This window comes from Thermobia domestica, chromosome 2 (genome assembly GCF_964235325.1).
Source record: "Thermobia domestica chromosome 2, izTheDome1.hap1.1, whole genome shotgun sequence".
Classification (NCBI taxonomy): domain Eukaryota; kingdom Metazoa; phylum Arthropoda; class Insecta; order Zygentoma; family Lepismatidae; genus Thermobia; species Thermobia domestica.
The window spans coordinates 39,253,627-39,274,841 of record NC_137455.1 but is presented as its reverse complement, the minus strand read 5'-3'; the positions used below and the strand labels follow the sequence as shown (position 1 = coordinate 39,274,841).

The 21,215-nt window shown below is 39.4% G+C and overlaps 1 protein-coding gene across 1 annotated transcript; it reads right to left on the bottom strand.

The window, feature by feature from the left end:
- Positions 1-16,780: 16,780 nt before the first annotated feature.
- LOC145678981 (uncharacterized) lies at positions 16,781-17,203 on the bottom strand. Its single transcript, XM_081749583.1, has one exon. The coding sequence runs from the start codon at positions 17,201-17,203 to the stop codon at positions 16,781-16,783; it is 423 nt and encodes a 140-aa protein (XP_081605709.1).
- Positions 17,204-21,215: the final 4,012 nt, after the last annotated feature.

Below are 21,215 nucleotides of genomic sequence, written 5' to 3'. Positions count from 1 at the left end.
AAAAAATAATCAATTGGATAAATCTCATTTGCTGATAATTGATCTGGTGGAATATTCTAATCTAAAGAAAGAATGACTTGTTTCACAACAAAATAATTAATTAATCTAATTTATTACTTGTCGTTGCGAATGTACCAACTACTGCTGTTGCTTCTTCATCACTTACAATATACAGTGAAACCTCTCTAAAGCGGACAGATGTGGGGAATGAAAAATTGTCCGCTATAGAGAGGTGTCCGCCTTAGAGAGGTCTCAATATTTTTTTACTTAAACTAGTAAACAAGGTAATTTGCAACTGGAAAAAATATTTTGTATGAACCATGTATTTACGAATATTACAAAAATGTTACTGTGCCTGAATTATCCTAAACCATCCAATATTCTAGGCACAACATGGAAATAAGATGTTACAGTTCTCTGCACTTTACACTTATCAATACTTACTACGTTTTCAGTATGTTGCTTTAATTTGCGTATTAACTGCAGTTCAGTAGTGTCTTTTTGAGACAATATGCGTACCCGGGGGCAAAAAATACCAAACTTGTCTTCTGCTTGGTTAGAGATTTCAGCAGAATAGTAGCATGACGTGTAATCCCAAACGGCGGGCAACTGTCAATCATTTTGCGTCTAAAACAGGTTGGGTGGGAGTCGAATGCAGGCAAAGGACATGAGAACATTATTAAACAGAGACGCTTCGTCTGGGTTGCTAAGCAGACAGTTCAGGAGGCAAAATGTTGTCAGAATGCTTCCTTGGTGACACATGTATGAATTATTAAAAATGTATTTTTACTGTGCTTTTCAGCTTGTTTCTAGAGAAAGTGTCCGTAATGCGGAGGTAAACAGTACCTATAAAAGACGGAAAAGACTGTCCGTGTCCGTACTAGAGTGTCCGCTTTACATAGGTTTGCCAATATGTTTATTTCCTATTACAGTGTTTGGGGATTACAAAATATGTCCGTTACGGGAAGTGTCCGCTTTATAGAGGTGTCCGTTAGTAGAGATTTCACTGTACTCTTCCTGACGTCCATATCTGATAAAGTTGTCTATATAAACACAACTAACAAGGGAACCTTCCGAAAATGATAGTTGCAGTGAAAGATGTGGCCTATGCCAATTGAAAGAGCTGTAACAGAGATGAGCATTCCCAAAAAATTAGCTGCCCATAGCAATAGGCTCAAGAAATATAAGGGGTGGAAATTCGGGAAACAGCAAGATTGGACAAGGGGGGAAAAGTGCAAATTACGCAAAAGAAAGGGGGGCACGGCAAAATACAATGCTGACAAGTGATGTATAGAAAGAGACTTGCCACAATAGGGAACAAATGAAGGCCACCAGTGGATTAACAGTGTTGCCAACTGCAATGAAAAGTACATGTTTTGCAAAGAGCATTATATGAAGTGAGTGCAATATTCAGTGTCAACCTGTTATGTAGAACATAAGATATGGCGTGTATAATCAGTGGTACAATTTAACAAAATAAAATAGAAAAACAGAAGTACGAAAAATACGGAAAAGACGGAGTTGGCCATAATGCGCCAGATTTTGTCACGGGCTGTACATATTAGAATGAACAAAACAAGAAGCACCGAATGTGCAGGAAACCGACGTACCTAGAGTCGAAAAAAAAACTAGTTCCAAAGTTGGCAACTCCAGACAATTCTAATATAGTTAGGCCACTCGCTTCACAAAAAGAAAATTCCGGCAATAGGCATCACTCGGAATGCATCAATGCTAGAGTGATTGAGGCAATGTCAAGTAGGGAAACATGAAATGGTTGGGTTGAGCCAACAACCAATAATAGAAGTAGTGAAGATTATGTCATGTTTGGGACGTATGTGGGAATATGCAGGGTGTCCCACCAAACTTTGTGACCTGAAAGGTTTGCGAAACGAACAAAAATGTGACGGATCCAGTTGTGCAGGAATGTACCATGTCAGGGGGTGATAAAAGTCTGTGAGAAGCAAGTTCCCCCAGGATCCCCATCATAGGGCCCCAGGAGCCAACTTCAAATTTTTAAATGGCAACAGGGACCGAGTGGTACTTTTCCCGATAGATCATGGAATGTGCAACAACATCTATAGGGAAAAATAGCTATATGAAGCACGTTTTTTTTAAATCGTCGCCACAAATATATGTTGTCTTAACATGGCATCGAACATTGTGATCTCAAATTGCTGCGAAGCGAAAAGAGATGTTGGAAATCCAATTGCACAGGAATGTACTCACGCCGAGGGCCAAGAAAACTTTGTAAGAAGCAAGTCCCCCAGGGCCCCCATCATAAGGCTCGAGGGGTCAACCGCAACATTTCAAATGGGAACAGGGAGTGGATGATATTTCTCTGGATAGATACAACACTGCCTATAAGAAACATTTGCTATATGAAACACGGGTTTCAAAATGGCCGCCAAAAATGCACGTTGTTCTTGTCACCGAGCAGATATTTTTGGCGGCCATTTTGAAATCTCATATAGTAAATATTTCTGATATGCGTTGTTGCATATTTCAAGATTTATCGAAAGAAATATAACTCGACCGTTGGTGCTATTTGAAATTTTGAAGTTGGCCCCTGGGACCCTAAAATGGGGGACTTGGGGTCACTTGCGTGTCACAGAAGTTTGTCGCCCGCTGACATGGGTACATTCCTGCACAACTGGATGTGTCACATTTTTTTCGCTTTGAAATATTTCAGTCGCAGAGTTAGGTGGGACACTCTGGATATATCATATAGGCGGTGATAGTACTGCAGACAGCAACACACAGCAGTTCAAGCCTTTGATTATCTTTGCTTTTTACAGGTGTGGAAAGACCACCAAAGGTTCCGACACCTCTAGAGTACTTTTTCGAGACATTCACAGGCGATCATTGTACCATGTGTGTTGGCAGTATCCCGCTGTGCTCACTGCAAATGTATCTTCTGTTTGGACTATTGTCTCATCGAACAATTGCACGCACAATGTGGACGAGCATGTACAAATGATGCGAAGGCTAATGCCTCTTGCCGGAATTTTCTTTTTGTGAAGCGAGTTGGTTAACTATATTAGAATTGTCTGGATGTTCATGGCCAGTGCTGCTAACTTCAGGACTCGTTTTTCTTTTCGACTCTAGGTACGTCGGTTTCCTGCATAGTTGGTGCTTTCTTGTTTTGTTCATTCTAATATGCACAGCTCGTGATCAAATGTGGCGCATTATGGCCAACTTCGTCTTTTCCGTATTTTTCGTACTTCTGTTTTTTCTATTCTCTTTTGTTAGATTGTACCACTGATTATACACGCCATATCTTATGTTATGCATGACAGAATGACACTGAATATTGCACTCACTTCATATAGTGCTCTTTGCAAAACATGTATTTTCATTGCAGTTGGCAACACTGTTAACCCACTGGTGGCCTTCATTTGTTCGCTATTGTGGCAAGTCTCTTTCTATACATCACTTGTCACCATTGTATTTTGCCGTGCCCCTTTCTTTTTGCGGAATTTGCACTTTTCCCCCCTTGTCCAACCTTGCTGTTTCCCGAATTTGCACCCCTTATTTCTTGAACCTATTGCTATGGGCAGCTAGTTTTTTGGGAATGAACATCTCTGTTACAGCTCTTTCAATTGGCATGGATCACATCTTTCACTGCAACTATCATTTTCGGAAGGTTCCCTTGTAAGATAATAAAACAAAATAATAATTAACTTGATTTGAATAATATAATGGTCTTAGATATACAAGAGAGCAGCACAAAGAAGAACGAAGTTTTATCCAGTTATCTTTAAAGATTTTTGACAGTCACTTTCGCGCTAATTAACATCTAGTAGTGGCAATTTTTTTTTCTACGTTTCTTCTTACCTCATGCTACATAGCATGAGTTTATAATGCAACGAGCTATAAGGAAAAATTAACGTTTCTGTAATCACTCCCTTAAAACTTGCGGTGCCGCCCTCTATTTCAGTGGCTAATTAACACGGGTAGGAGAGAATATTTCTGAAGATAGTAACTTTACTATGTTGATTTTCACTTATGTTACATAAAATAAAAGTTAGAAACTCATGAAAATATGGAATTTCTCTTATTCCTCATTTATATATATATATATATATATATATATATATATATATATATATATATATATTTACGAACCTGTCTCACTGCACATTCTAGCACCTAACTCAGAGTATATTTTGTAAAGCTGAATAATTTAATACTAATTTTATTCTTTTCTAATGCACATGATGAAATTAGGAAGAATAATTAAACAAGAAATAAAAAATCCATTCGGAAACAATTTTCCAAATTGATATATGGCTGGTTCCAGTGAATAACCGGCGAAGTCGGGAAAAGTATACTTTACACGAGAGCAGTTTAAAGATAAATTTTACGATAGTTACCTGACTAATTTTGACATAACCAAATGCTGTAACTTCCTCAATTTTATAAATTCGTCTTAGCCGCTTCGCACAATGTAAAACTCACGAAAAGAAGCTTATACCTGTAAAATCTCAATTTTCAAAAAACGTCGACTTAGCTGGATATTCACTGGAACTAGCCATATGTACTAGGAAGGATCAGAAACTAACAAGGGAAGGTCACGAATTGGCTTCACTGAGATCTGAACGAGACAATTGTATTTGCATTTGATATGTTATAACAAGACGAATCCCAAAGTTATATATGCCATCAGTCGGGATATCGCGAGTTAGAACGTATTTTGTTATGTAAAAGCTATTACCTGGCAGTATAGTTTGAAACGGGTTATTTGTTCGGAAACGGTTCGGTATATGGAAAACTCGGCGAACTGTTATCCCATCATTTTTAAGGGCACACTTTTTGGATTTAAAAAAGTTTGCCCCAGGTTCCCCCACAAGGTCTCAGACGGGGTCCAACTCAAAAATTTCAAATGGCAAGGGGGTTAAGTAGCACATCATTTGAAAGGTGTTGCGAAATGAAAGAAGATGAAGCAAGTCTCGACTCTCTACGACAACCCTATGCAAAATGGCAGCGGGTCAAAATGTAAACAAAAACTTAATTGAAATGTCCATGGCCATCCCTATAAATCGGAAATGGTGAGACAAGTATGAAAATAAAAAAGCACGTGTGGCATTATTTTCAAAGCACAACGATTTAAAGTTAAAACGTCTTCTCCCACGGTCCCCGCAGGATTCCAGGTGGGGTCCAAGTCAAAGTTTTCAAATGGTAAGAGAGGTTTCAAGGGCATTTCCGATAGTAGTCATGCTTTCATTTCAAGGCTCTTATACACTGAGTGCTCACGAATTGCGACCACATATGTAATACTTTGTTGGTTCACTTTTTGCTCAGAGTGCGTCCTGAACACGGTGTGGCATAGATTCTAATAATTGCTGATATGTTTCCACAGTGATCTGATACCAGATATTCCTGATGGCATCCCTCAATGAGCCCACAGATGTCGCTGCAGGAGTCATGGTGCGAAGAGCTCGTTCCACAATCCCATAAATGTTCTATAGGATTAAGATTCAGTAGTTAGGGTGCCTATTCACATACAACAGCTCCGTGGAACGCTCTTAAACCAAGCAAGTATAGTCCTAGGTTGGTGAACCGTTACCTCATATTCTTCCAACTCCTTGTACACCTTCAATACCCAGGAACAAGCGCATCCGACAAGTATTGCTATCTGGATATTGACGCATCTATTGCTCGGGTACCCACAATCATGCCCTATTGGTATCCTGCACATCTCCTATTATATCAGTGCACTGTCTGCCAACATATAGCCTCGAGTGTGTTCTTTCTCTGCAGTGCTACCAGTTGGGGTGACCATGGCCCACACTTCCTTGTGTGGAGGGGTGGTCTCAATTCAGTGACCACTCAGTGTAGTTCATTATAGCATCTCTAGATGTAAAGTTTTCCTATTACCAGCGACATCTGGTGTCCATGTTTCCAACTAAAACATTTCATCGTGAACATGAAAACTAACGGAATAAAATTCATGTTCATTGGAACGGACAGAAAGACTGAATAAAAGGGTTAACGTGGAATCTGAAACATCATGGGAACTGAACTAACAAACAAAGAAATGATTGAAAGAGTATAAGAAAGGTTTATTAGCTGTTAGTATCATCATCTCAAACTGTATCATCTTTTCTATGATTATAACAGAACCCCTAACCACCTTGAACGAGAATCCCTAGCAACAAAAAGACAATACAACAACGCAATGTCCATTGACAAATTATTTGGAAATAAACAGTCGGCTTATTTTGAACAAAATCTTGGTCAAAATTCGAACAATACATTCATTATATTTAAATGGAAACAAAGAAATCATTGCTGAAAGTACTTATACACGATTACAATGCACAACTTAGTGTTAACTGAAAATCTAAATTGTAGGTAGATTTTACCAAATGGAACTATTTTATACTCTTTTCAGTTCGGAAATGCTAACAAGAATTTCTCAATGTGAAGAAACGAGTATTAAATTATTAATAATTAATAATTATAATTATATTAATAATTAATTATGGTGTACATTACGAAAGCAGAATGTATCCATTTGTACGACAGTTACTTTATTATTTGTATGTTTATTCAATGTGTTATGTGTATGTAATACAATATACAGGGCAAGTCAAAATGAGAGAATCCGATTTTAGACATTTATTCTGTGAAATTTAATACATTTATGTGATATTTATTGTGTTATAATAATAAATTGCGATATGTGTGTGTGTGTGTGTAAATATTATGTGTGTGTTATTGTGAGACAGGTGCTAACATAAGTAAACTGTCAAAGTTTTTTTCGAACATATCACAAGTGTTCTGTGTGAGCACCTCGCGCAATACGGCACAAGTCAAACCAATAGTTTATCTCCTTCCAAACCTCGGGTAGCAAGTTGCGTTCAATATCAGTATTTTCCTTAATATTATTATTCTCTGCTGACTCTTAGTGGTAGAAACAGTGAGTGGAAACTAAACTTTGAATGTTAACCTTTCGAACCGCATGTCTCACAATAGCATACGTTTATTAGTTTTCACAGAATACACTCCCCATTCCAAAAGAAACCGAACTTTTGAAAACAAATAGTACCACTAGTGCCATCTGTTGTAATATTTTACCGGTAGATGGCGTAGTCCCTCATTGACAGCTGGTATAAATGTCATGACATTTGGATGCACGGCAACAAAGTAATTGCGTTTCAACTGTCAGTGTGTTGTGTACATCGGTCGGAAAATGAGTTTCAAACAACGAGCTGCAATTGAGTTTTGTGTTAAACTGGGTAAAACTTTTAGTGAAACGCACCAAATGCTACAAAATGCATATGGTGATGAGTGTCTATCCCGTACGCAAGTTTACGAGTGGTTCAGGCGATTCAAATCGGGTAGAGAGACGCTGGATGGTGACGAAAGATCAGGCCGTCCCAGAACCGGATTATCGGAAGAAAACATCGAAAAAGTGCGTGAATTCATCAAACATAACAAAAAATCGTCGGTGAAAGTTATTGAAATGGAATTAGGCATTCCTCAAACAACCGCATACCGCATTTTGACCGAAGTTTTGGGCCTTAAGAAGGTTAATTCGCGGTTTGTACCACACAAACTCACCGAAGACCAAAAAGTTGATCGAATTGCGCATTACAAAGACATCGTTAAAAGTGCTCGGCAGGATCGAAACTTCTTGAAATCGATTGTAACTGGTGACGAGACGTGGTGTTTTGAATATGAGCCCGAAACAAAGCGGCAAAGTGCTGAATGGAGAGCGCCGGATGAAGGAACACCCAAAAAAAGTCGCTTGGTGAAGTCAAAAGTTAAGGTGATGCTGATTTGTTTTTACGATTCAAAAGGAATTATCCACAAAGAATTTGTTCAGCCCGGCCAGACAGTCACTGGAGAGTTTTACTTGGGCGTCATGAAGCGTTTACTGGCAAGAATTCGTCGTATTCGGCCCGAATAGCGCGAAATCGGCAGTTGGACTCTTTTGGACGATAATGCACCATCACATCGTTCGCGACTTGTAACTGAATTTTTGGTCAAAAATCACATTATTCGGTTGCATCATCCGCCCTATTCACCAGATCTCGCTCCGTGCGATTTCTATCTGTTCCCGAAACTGCATTTGGCGATGAAAGGAAAGTGGCACGCATCGATTGATGCCATTGAGAAGGCGACGACCGCCGTCCTAAAGACCATTCCAATAAAGGACATGGAGAAGTCGTTTGACAACTTGTTGGAGCGTGCAAATATGTGTATCGATGCAGAAGGGGAATACATTGATTAATAAAAATGATTTGTTCTAAAATGTACATTGCTTTTTTGTTTTTTTAAAACGTTCGGTTTCTTTTGGAATGGAGGGTGTATATTTCTGAAATTGGATCCATCAATTTTACTTGTCCTGTATAATGCTATATTGGTCATCTGGCTGTTATAGCTATAGAAATTCTAATAAATTAAATCTATTATTATTATTATTATTATTATTATTATTATTAGTAGTAGTAGTAGTAGTAGTAGTAGTAGTAGTAGTAGTAGTAGTAGTAGTAGTAGTAGTAGTAGTAGTATTGTTATATTAGACTTCTAAATAGTTTGCTCAACATTGAAAGGGGTAATAAAATATTGTCCACTCGAAATGGACCAACCATTATTACTGCCGCATATTTCCATTGATGTATAAATAATTGTTGTTCATCAATGTAAAATTTTAAAACTGTGCCATAGATTTTTAAAAACTGAGCTCGAACATATAAGTTAGAAAATTCCTAAAAGTGTCATCATAAACTCTGTCTGATAAAATGAAAGCAACATTTCGTTTCGCGTACTATGTACTCAAGACACGAAATACATTATGTGAATTTTTACGGCGGAAAATCGTGAATTATAAAATAAAAACAGATTGAAATTAGGAGGGGGAAAAAACTGCTTTCTCAAAGATGCCTTTAAAGAAAATACGTGAAAAATTTAATTGGGTTGAACGTGCTTGCAATGTGATTTCTGAGAACGTCTAATAGAATATAAGCTTCGTTTATTCTCTCCGTATACTTAGAAACGCTCGTTATGTCTCGCTAAATGAAGTATCTATAAAACGTACAAAGTTTCCTTCTCCTGGTTACAGAAGAGAGTAGCAGCAACTTGAAAAGAACTGTTTCTTGTAGTTGTATTTTAGGAGATACACTTCCTTTTTCAGAATCGTATTTTCTTCATTTTCTTTGTTGTGTCCTTTTTCTCTTCGTAAACATAATTTATCATAGTGAATCATTAACTAACGTTTGAAGCTTGGTTTAAATAAACTCTTTCTTTTCGTCAAGAATATACCAGTGGTGCCCACTCCCCTCATGTCCATGACGCACCACACCTCTCAATTGTCTATCCGTAGGAGTTCTTCCATGAAAAAAAAAAATCTTTTCGATTAATTTTTACACCCCTTCAAACATATTTATATAGATTTTTAACCCGCCCCCAAATATTTCAATGACGCAGTTTGCGTCATAGCCCCCCCTTGTGGGCACCCCTGAATATACTAAGGGTGATTGCAGTAACAACGTTTTATATGTATGTCCGTCAGCTTTCGACTGGTTTTTAGCGTTCCTTACAACAACGAGGCAGTGTGAGACGTGGACAGACAGTTTAAAATGTAATCCAAACCACGTGAGCTCCCTCGCTGAAGATGTTTACGCTAACTATACATGTTGGACAAATTTCAATTGAATTAACAATTAACAATTGAAATAAGTAAGGATCAATTGTTAATTACAGCTGGTCATTAATCAATGAGAATTAATTGCAATTAATCCATCAATTGTAAGTAATTACTATGGAAGATATTACAATTAAATTCAATCACTCAATTGTAATTGAATGTAACTTACAATTAATTCAATTGCAATTAATTTTCAGAGCAATTACATTAAATTGATTGATCAATTCAATAAATTTTCATTTATTATTTCCCAATATTGCTATATAGTCACGAGGGAGCTTATGTGCACCCGAGAATCTTTTAAGCCTTGATATCAAGTTCATGATTTATGACCCAACAGATCCGTTGACCCGGAGAGATCCGGTGCTCTGAACAGATCCGGTACGTCCTGAAGACAAAGAAACATCGTCACATATAGAAAAGTTTGTTGCTACGAGTAATTATAACAAACGCGATTATCTCTTCACTCTCCCTTTTCTCACTAAATGGATTATTTTATTTCTCCCTTGGTTGCGTCTCTGTGTATCAAAGCGTTGCACTGAAAGATAACTGCAAAGTCCACCAGAGTAGGAATCACAGAAATACATAAGAATCACAGGAATGATAAACTACACGTTTTTCCTATGAGGGAACAATAAATATGTTAAATCTTTTTGAGTAGCCTATGTTCAAAACAACTGCAATAGTTTTCAGTATGAGGACACGAATAAAATATAAAATTATATTTGAAATGATCGAGACATGATACCTTGATTAAGAAATATCACATCGGGAACAAGACACGTGAATATTTCAGCTGGAGTGCTGGAAATCCATTATAAAATTCTACAGAGTAAGGCTGAAGAGTTTATATTTCAGCTGCTTCCAGATCATCTCTCTTCGAATATGCGGGTCAGTCCGAGTCATCGGAACTGAGAATTGAGACTCTGACCCCAGAAGTCCTGGGTCAAGTGGCCGGATGGCTAATGAACCTTGTCATCACTGACCATGCACGCGCTATCACTTTCCTGCCTAATACTAAGCATCTATTAGCGTGTATACATACATATATATATATATATATATATATATATATATATATATATATATATATATATATATATATATATATATATATATATAAGAAGCAGTCAAATGAAAAACTAATACCCTCCATAAAACACATTCCTCGCTAAAGTTGGCAACGCTGCTGTTACTTATCGATACTGCCATCTCTCGGGAGGAAAAATGCATAGTGACAACTAACAGGTACATACAGTTGTTTGCTTATTGCTATATAGATAGGTGGAGTGAAAAGTGAGTTCGTCTAGCATTATGAAGGTAAAGCAAAGAAGACCAAAGAGCTGTGGTTCGTTTTTTGCGGACTGACGGTGTTGAAACGCGCGAAACACATCGTCGCATGTCTGTTGTGTATATGGCGGACAGTGCATGTCACTGACAAGTGTGCAGGAGTGGCATAAGAGATTCCGAGAATAACGCACATCATTGCAAGGCCATTCGCGCCTAGGACAGGCCCATCCGAGCCATTACTCCTGATGTGATTGCATGGTCTTATCCGGGAAAACCGACGAGCAAATTCGTGTTCAGATCGGAAATAGCCATGGCTCCGTGCATGCTATTATCAAAGAACACCTGCAGTTCAAAAAAAATTGCGCTAAGTGGGTTCCGCATCAACTGACGGAATGACAAAGGATTGACAGAATTGCTTTATGTGTGATACATCTGCAGTGATACCATGAGGAAAAGTATGCGTTTGTCTCGAATCGTCACAGGGAACGTGGCAGCAATTCTAAGACTGAGAGAAAACAACAAAGCTAACAATGGAAACATCCCAATTTTCCGCAGCCAAACAAACCCAAAACTGTTCACACAAGTTTCGGTAAAGGCAAGATAACATTCTTCTTCGACTGGCGCTCTCTGTTTGTTGACTTCATCAAGGATGGGGCGCAATAAATGTAAAGTGCTATTATGACTCATTGCAGAAACTGAGACGTTCCATATAATCAAAGGCCCTGGAATGTTGTCGGGCGGAATCATCCTTTTCCCATACTCCATATGGCCAATCTGATACGCAATACGCTTCAAAGCTTTGGCTCGGGAACACTTCAACATCCTCCATACAGGCCAGACGTTTCCCCTTATTATTTTCACATTTTTGGTGACCTGAAGAAAGACATTCGTGGACATCGGTTTCAGCCGGAAGTGGAAGTGAAAGAGTGGATGAAGTTGTGGATCCCAAGTTCTAAAAATATATATTCTATAGCATAAATAAATATTTTTTTCCAGCAAAAAAGAGTATCAATTTAAAACCTTAATTCCAAAAGAGCCTGTCCAAAAAATCAGTTTTTCAGAAGACGATTTTTTGTGTGTGTTTCCATCATTCTATTTCTGTTAAAGAAAAGTAATCTGCATAAAAGAAAATTGTAATTGCCTACTTTTCGTAAGATAACGGTGAAATTATCATCTATAGCAAGAGTTATATAAGCGTTTTTAGGCATGAATCAGAAAATAACTTCAGAGAATACTGTTGACTAAGGACATTTTGGAAAACAACACTGTTTTCTTTTGACTACAATTAATTTGATTTATGGAGTTTTGGCATGAAATCCAGTTTAATATACAGAGATGCTGAAATGGAACTTAATAGAACCAAGATCTCAAAATTGACAAAAATTGACTTAGGCTCTTTTGGAATCCTCCCCTTCAATTATTATTTACAATGAAATATGTTTATATATGGGGTAGTTCAAAATTGTGGAAACACACAAATAAAATCCAAACCGTTCAGAATTGGGAAAAAAGGGAAAAGTGATGAGAGCGGAGAAAACCTTTGAGACATATGGCACCATCGCCCGCTATATTGAAATGGCGGGAACTTTCTTTAAATCCGAACTCTATCATGTGATGCATCAATAGGACTGACATTTTTCCAGGAATCCAGTGGTGGTTTTTTGTTTGGCTCTATGGCTAGTGAAAAAGAGTTTACATGATGATGATGGTATTTCGGTAGGAGGTAGAATGATTAGATGCATAAGATTTGCAGACGATATGGCGCTTCTTGCAGAATCTGAAAAGAAAATCAATAAAATGTTAGAAAAAATGAGAAAGGGCTTTGAAGAATATGGGATGAAAATAAATGTTAGAAAGACAAAAGCCATGGTGATTGGAACGAAGGGGTCTGTGTCAAATATAAAAGTAGGAGGGGAGAAAATAGAACAAGTGAATAGTTTTCGATACCTGGGTAGTATTCTTAGTAATGACATGAAATGCGAACGTGAAATAAAAGCAAGGATAGGAATGGCGAAAGAAACCTTTAAAAGAAGAAAAAGTCTGTTTTGTGTGACCTTGAACAAAGAGTTGAGAAAAAGACTCATAAAATGCTTCGTGCGGAGTGTTGTACTGTATGGGGCGAAAAGATGGACATTACGTAAAGGTGACGAAAATCGACTGGAAGCCTTCGAAATGTGGGTGTGGAGAAGAATGGAAAGAATTAGTTGGGTCGAGCGCAAAACGAATGAGAGAGTGTTAGAAATGGTGGGTGAGAAAAGAACACTTCTAGATATTATTAGGAAGAGGAAGAGAAACTGGTTGGGACATTGCCTAAGAAGAGATTGTATCATTAGGGACGTCCTAGAGGGTATGGTGTCGGGAAAGAGAGGGAGGGGGCGAAGGAGACTACAATTTATGGATGATATTAAAACAGAAAGATCATACGCGAAGACAAAAAGGATAGCGGAGGACCGTGAAGCATGGAAGCTTCTCAGCTGCGGCAAGTGACCTGCCAATAAAGGCAGGATACCTATGATGATAATGATGACTATGACCAACCGTTGCAAAGTTTTAACCTATTTTTTGCCCTTACACTGCGGGCAATGTGTGGCCCACTGACCAATGTTACAGCAATTGTTTAATGTGTCATCCTTCCTGAGCAATCGTTAAATGTATCCGCTGCTGTCAGTCATCCATTACCCTGCCCAGCACGTTCTTCTTAATGCTGACACACGCATCAATAATCCTGCGTTGAAGGTGTTTAATGTCCCTGATCTTGGTAGCATACACAAAGGATTTCACGTAACTCCACGCAAAAAACCAATGGAGTGAGGTCTGTGGAACGCAGTAAATTCCACAGGTCATTGCCGGCCTATCCATCTCTGTGGGAATTGTTCATTGAGCACATAATCTGAAATAAGGTAGTGCACCGTCATGTTCATAGAACAAAGGGAAAGACCCATCCTCTAATGCGATGGACGGCAGGATCTCCTCCACAAACATGTTACGGTAGGTAATTGCATTTAAATTGCTCTCGATGAAGAGTGGGCCCACTACACGGGTACCCCACACACCGCACCACACCATCATTTTGTCAGAGACAACGACTCGAGAATCGTCGTACCAGTGAGGATTGTTGTCACACCAATATCGGTGATTTTGCTTGTTCACCTCACCCGATACACACACACACACACACACACATACACACACACAAGTTGGTCTCATCCGAGAACAGCACGTCATATGCGAATCGAGGATTCTACCTGATTTGTTCCGCTTCCGCGGCCCACTCACAGAATTCGACTCGGCGGTCTGGATCATCCTTGGTTAGATGTTGGAATAGCTGTATCTTGTATGGGTGCTACTTATACGCAGATACGATTCGCAGGATGGACGTACGGGATACATCACATCCTCGATATAGGCGACGCCTACTACGGATGTTACTTTTCACGAATGATGCCAACATAGCATTGTTTGTAGCTTCGTCCGTTGCTATGCAAGGCCTGCCTGATTTGGGTTTGTTTTCCACCGACCCGGTTTCTTTAAATTTCGCTATAATTTTCCACACTGCACTATGGGAAATGGGCTCACGTTCTGGATGACGAGCGTTAAAATCGTCTGCGATATGTCTGGTGCTGCGCTTTCCAGCGATCAACACGAACCCTATTCGTTCATCCCTTGTTAGTGTCGTTCCGTGTTACGCCACCTGAAAGAAAAGAAAATATGTTAAAACTTTGCAGTAGTTGGTCGTAGAGCCAAAAACATTTCACCACTGGATTCCTGGGAAAATTTCAGTATACTATCTGATGTGTCACACGATAGGGTTCTCATTTACAAAGTTGGTCTATGTCAAGACGACAAATTTCAAGATGGCGGCCGATGGTTGCGTATGTCTCAAAAGATTCTCTCCCTCATCTATTATCATATTTGTCTCCTTTTTTCCAATTTTGAACGGTTTGGATTTTATTTGGATGTTTCCACACTTTCGGACCACCCTAGATATATATATATATAGATAGATAGATAGACACAGAGAGAGAGAGAGAGAGAGAGAGCAAGAGTAATGTATATTTGGTCTATTTTCAGAGTGAATAGACATTGTTGGCAAGATATAATACGTTCAAAACTGAGCGTTGCTGGAAAATACGAAAAGCAGTACAAGTAAAATCTGAAATTTAATTCGGCCTGTGACAAAAACATTTTTGTTTAAGATTAGATGAATGCTTGTTTGCAGATCATTCTCTAAAGTTGGTCATAAACGCGGCGAATTGATCGTAAAGAGACTGGCCATTTGATCGATAGGCAATTAAATTGTCGATCTAAAGGATCGCAGACACTCAGTAGCAGGCTCGTATCCACGGGGGGTCTAAGGGGGCGCTTTCCCCTAAATTTTTGCTGGCCTCCTAAACTTTTCACGGTAGGATTGCAAATGAACTGTAAAATGGTTGGATCGTGCATCCCTATCTTCTTTCGGGCCCTCCCTAAATTTTTGGGCTGGCTACCGGCCTGCTCAGTAGTCGCATGATATCATTGCTTGCCGCCATACACCCCTGGCAATCCCATCGCCCGGCGGTGTCCAGCTAGCTCGAAAACCTGGTGGATGGAATAAACTTCCCAGGAGACGACAAGATTGCTTTCAATCTGGTCGAAACATCCTCATATACGGGGTAATATTCCCGCAATCTTATTACCCATTGACCAAATTCTCAGTTGATAGGCGACTAACTTGCCGCGTGTATGGCAACCTTCACCAGGGAAGTATTTGTCTAGTTGGGTTCATGTAAACCATGATGTCTTCAAACATTCTAGTGGCTTCAGTCTGATTTTTAATATTATCAAGTAGAGCACGAGTAGTTTCTTTTGCGATTCGCTTAGCCCGAAAATTCGCTTTATCGGGATTCGGTTGGAAAAGAAATTAAATTACCTTCGATATGGAGGAAATACATTTAATTGCTGCTACTAAGTATGTCAGATACAGAAATACATGCCAGAGATTACATAATCAAAGAAAATGTCATTGTAACTAAACCCAAAGAAAAGATTTTAACTCTGAAGATACAGAAATGAAAATACAACACAACAAAACTATTCGGACACTTTGCTCAGGAAATAATAATATTAATAATAAAACAATGAAACAAAAAAGTTAGTACCTTGTGACTTTGCCTTTCTTATGAAGAACTTCCTGTAGTCTAATAGGCATGCTTTGAACCAGTTTTCTGGTGTATTCAGGAAAGATTTTTCTCTACTCTTCTCGTAATATGTCTCTCAGATGTTCCTTAGACTTCATGGGCGTCTTTCGTATCTCCTTCTCCAACTTATCTCACAGATTTTCTATGACGTCCATGACAGGTAATTGAGGAGATGGATGGAGCACTTTTGGACAGTTGTATAAAAGCCAAAGCTGCACAACATGAGATGGGTACTTTTGGTCGTTATCTTGGTAGAACATAAAAGTATTGATTAAGCCCAGCTTTTCTGCACTTTTCTTCAAATTATCTTTCAAGATGTAAAGATAGACATCTTTATTCATTGTCTCATTAATAAACACTAATTCACCTACACCATTGGCGGACATACAACCCCACACGATAGTGCTATGTCCACCACCGTGCTTCACAGTAGCTTATATATTCTTTTCCAGAAGCTCCTCATTTGGTTTCCGTCACACCATAATTCTCTCATCTGATCCACATATATTGAATTTCGATTCATCAGCAAAAATTACCCGATTCCATCATTCTTCGTCTTTTTCTATATGTTGTCTAGCAAATGTGCCTCTTTTCCTTTGGTTTGCCTTACTTATATACGGCTTTTTTCTCGCGACGCGGCCATGAAAATTTGCCCTTCTCAATACTCAGTTTCTACACTCGCTTGCTTCCTTAACTCGGTTTGGAGTTGTGCAGTTATATTCGGAGAACTTAGACGAGGATTCTTCTTCACTTTTCTCACTATGAATTGTTCTTCTCTGGGAGAAAACTTCCTTGGGTGTTCTCCAGCGGGACACAGTTCGAGCCTATCCTCTTTACTGAACCGTTTGACTATATTGTATACCGTACTATTCTTCATCTGTAGCATTTCCGCAATTTGACAGCAACTCTTGCCCTTTGCGTGGTGGTAGACAATCAGTTGGCGCTGATCAAACGTGCTGTTCTTGCCTCTCCGTCCCATTGAGCACGCTGGAATTGCTTTCTTCAATACATATACACAAAGATTAAGTTCTGAATGTTGTTTCTGAAACTTACAGTAACTATTTACGCCCTCTTTCTGCATTACAAAGTATTATTATTGTGTTCCCATTAATCGCTGTCCGAATAGTTTTGAGGTGCCACATTTTCCTTTCTTTATGTTTAGTGTTACTAGTAACTTTTATTTTTGTGCTAAAATGAAGTATTTTGTGCTTTTCTGTTGCCTAACATATATATCTTCATATTTCATACTTGAACTCAATAAATGTATTTATGTCTGTCACAGTATCAACGTTTATGCATGGAATTTCTATGTGTCCGAATAGTTTTGTGAGTCACTGTACTTCTAGGCTCCATAAAAATTCCATCATCTTCATTTTCTCGATAACTACACATGAGAAATGACTCTCAATGGTCTCATTTTAACCCCAATGCTATGTATCCTCGTCGCCAAAAGTGCCTTTACATCGCCGTGACGGGTATGTGACCGCGCAGTACTCCAAGGAAGGGATGGTTGCATAAGAAATTTTGATTAATTTTGAACAGTTTTTATTTTGACTAGGGAAATAACATAGATATAGGGAGCAAAGGAAAAGATTTGAAGCATCAGTACATTATCATCTCTGAAAAGATTCGTATTTTCAGTTTTTCATTTTATTCTCGTATATGTTAAGTTAATAACTGCTGACAACTGCTACTAGCGCTTTTCACTCTTCAGGAATTTAACATGACATGTTCGCAGGACACTTTTCTAAGTCCTAAATGTATGCGTAAATTATTTCATTCGTCTCACTGTCCTTATTTCAGAATGGAAACTGAATATGCTGAACGTGAGTATGTTTCGCTGTCGTCAAGCAAGGGTTGTAATAAATGTAAATAAGGTTCTTATTATTAAATAAAACACAGAAGTATCTATTCCATGTATAGCACAATATAATACAGTAATTAACCAACACGATAATCACTAACGCCCGCAGGATTTTTTCGAACGGGGGAGGGGCAAAAGACCGATATAGAGTTTTTTGATTTATTACCCTATATATATATATATCAAAAGTCATAGTTTATCATTGATAGCGTATATCCTCTCACTTTTTAAAATCGCCAGTGTAACCTATTAGTCAGAACATACATCTCCAGATATAATGTAGAGAGAAAAGAAGGAAAGACATATGAAAAGTGACGTAACTAATTTTACTGCACCCTGGATAATCCATTACTCATACCCGCCCTCAGTCCCACGCATTTCAACTGCTGCGTTATATATATATATATATATATATATATATATATATATATATATATATATATATATATATATATATATGGTTCCATGTCAGAAGGGCCCGAAAAAGGGCTAGGATAGAAAGGTCCGAGTCAAAATGGGGCTTGGTTTTAAAAGGCCCCGCGTCAAAAGGGCAAGTTCAAAAGTGGCCCGGCGACAAAAATGCCCGAGTCGAAAATGCACAGCGTGAAAATGTTCCCCTCGTCAAAGGGGCCCGGGTCAAAGATCATCGCGAGAAGAGAGTCCGAGACAAAAGGGCCCTACGTAAAAAAAAGGACAAAGTGGACACCGCCTCAAAAGGACACGGGTCAAAAGATTCTTGCGAGTAAAGAGGCAGAGTCAAAAGGGCCTTATGTCAAAAAAGCTGGGTCAAAAAGGACCCCGTTTCAAAAGGCCACAGGTCTAGACGGTCCCGCGTCAAAACGACCCCGCGGCAAAAGGCCCCGAGTCAAAAAGGCCCCGCGTCAAAAGGAGCCAAGTCAAAAGAGCCCCGCGTCAAAGGGGTCGGCAAATACAATTCCACGGCTAAAAAACCTGAGATCAGGAGTGAAAATCAGGAGAAAGATACATATGACCAGTGGCGTAACTAATTTTATTGTGCCTTGATCGTTCATCCAACTCATATCTTCCCCCTGCCGCCCGCATTTCAGCTGGTATATATATATATATATATATATATATATATATATATATTTCTATGTCAGAAGGGCACGGACAAAGGACAAGAATAGAAATGCCCGAATAAAAAGGGTCGAAAGGGCCCTGCGACAAAAGGATCCGAATCAAAACAGTCCCGCTGTCAAAAGGGCCGGAATCAAAAGGACGTCGCGACAAAAAGCCCCTATCAAAAATGTCCGAGTCAAAAGGGACCTCACCTCAAAAAGGACACTGGTCAAAACGGTCCCGGGTCAAAAGCGTTACAGGCGAATGGGCACCGCGAAAGGAAGCCCGAGTCAAAAAGGCCTCCGTTAAAACGGGACAAGTCAAAAGACCCTTGCGTCAAAAAGGACCGACTCAAAAGGCTCCGCGTCAAAAGGGCCCGGCAAATATAATTTCACGGCGAAAAAGCCTGAGATCAGGACTGGAAATCAGGAGAAAGAAAGAGATATGATCAGTGGTGTAACAAATTTTACTGCGCCCTGGTCATTGATCATGTATTTAATCATACCTGCCCCTGCCCTGCCCCACACAGAGTTGATGTATATATATATATATATATATATATATATATATATATATATATATACAGATGGTGATCAGAAAAATGGAAACACCTGAACGAAATTGCAACTTACCAGGGTATACGGACAAAATCTCGCGGCCGAAACATCGCCGCCCAAAATCTCGCCGGCCAAAACCTCGCGGGACAAAATCTCGCCGGGCCAAAACCTCGCCGCCCAAAACCTCGCGTGGCCAAAACCTCGCCGCCCAAAACCTCGCGGGACAAAATCTCGCCGTGCCAAAACCTCGCCGCGAATGAAACTTTTCTTTAAAATTTACCCAATGTGTTTCCTAATATGCAATTCCACGTTACAAATAATAATAATAATAATAATAATAATAATAATAATAATAATAATAATAATAATAATAATAATAATAATAATAATAATAATATACAAAGAATCGTGTGCGTGGGCTTTCTCGGGTTATTCCCGTTTCCTCCCACTTTCTTTATTCGATCATTTCCTTCATCCTGGTCATCTACGTCTCCTTTAACCTATAGGACATAGTCAAGGGACGTCGTAAAAACTCATATATTGTTTCATATTTTCATAAATATTATTAGATTTTTGTTAAAAGTTTAAGTTTTTGGATGTTCCAAAGTTCACGAAACTAACCTCGTTAGTTGTCATTACTTTCCTTATGCAGACTTTCTTTCCCTATAACCAGTTTAAAAACATCCTGTTGCCCTACCTTCACATTGAAATCCTCTAATACAGAAATAGAATTTTCACATGGTATCGCGGGACTTGGTCAAATACCCGTGATACTTCTTCTGAAACAGCGTCTTTTATACCGTCATTCTTATCATCTGTTGGAACATATACATTTTGGTCAGGCGAGATTTTGGGTATGGCGATATTTTGGGGCGCGAGGTTTTGGCCCGGCGAGATTTTGGCCCGCGAGGTTTTGGGTGGCGGGGTTTTGGCCAGGCGAGGTTTTCGCCCCGCGAGATTTTGGCCCGCGACGTTTTGGGCGGCGAGGTTTTGGCCAGGCGGGGTTTTGGCCCGGCGAGATTTTGTCCCGCGAGGTTTTGGGCGGCGAGGTTTTGGCCAGGCGAGGTTTCGGCCTGGCGAGATTTTGGGCGCGAGGTTTTGGGAGGCGAGGTTTTGGCCAGGCGAGGTTTTGGTCCGCGAGGTTGTCGCCGCGAGGTTCTGGCCGCGAGGTTTTGTACCCAAACCACTTACCAGATTAATATGGTGTCGGGCCACCTTTCACCTTCAGAACAGCCATGATGCGACGTGGGATGGAGGCACAGAGGTCGTGAATGGTAGCAAATGGAATTTTACACCATTCCTCGTGCAGGGCATCGGCCAGTTCTGTGAGAGATGATGAAGGTGGAAATCGTTGCCGGAGTCGTGTTTCCAAGACGAACCACAAATGTTCAATTATGTTGAGATCTGGGGATTGGGCGGGCCAGGGGAGGTGTTGAACTTCATCCCGATGTTCCTCAAACCACGCTGCAACAACGCCAGCTGTGTGAATGGGTGCATTATCATCCTGGAAGATGGCGTCATTGTCCGAGAACAACATCCGGACCATAGGATGCAAGTGGTCTCCTAAAATTGCGACATAATCGTTGGCAGTG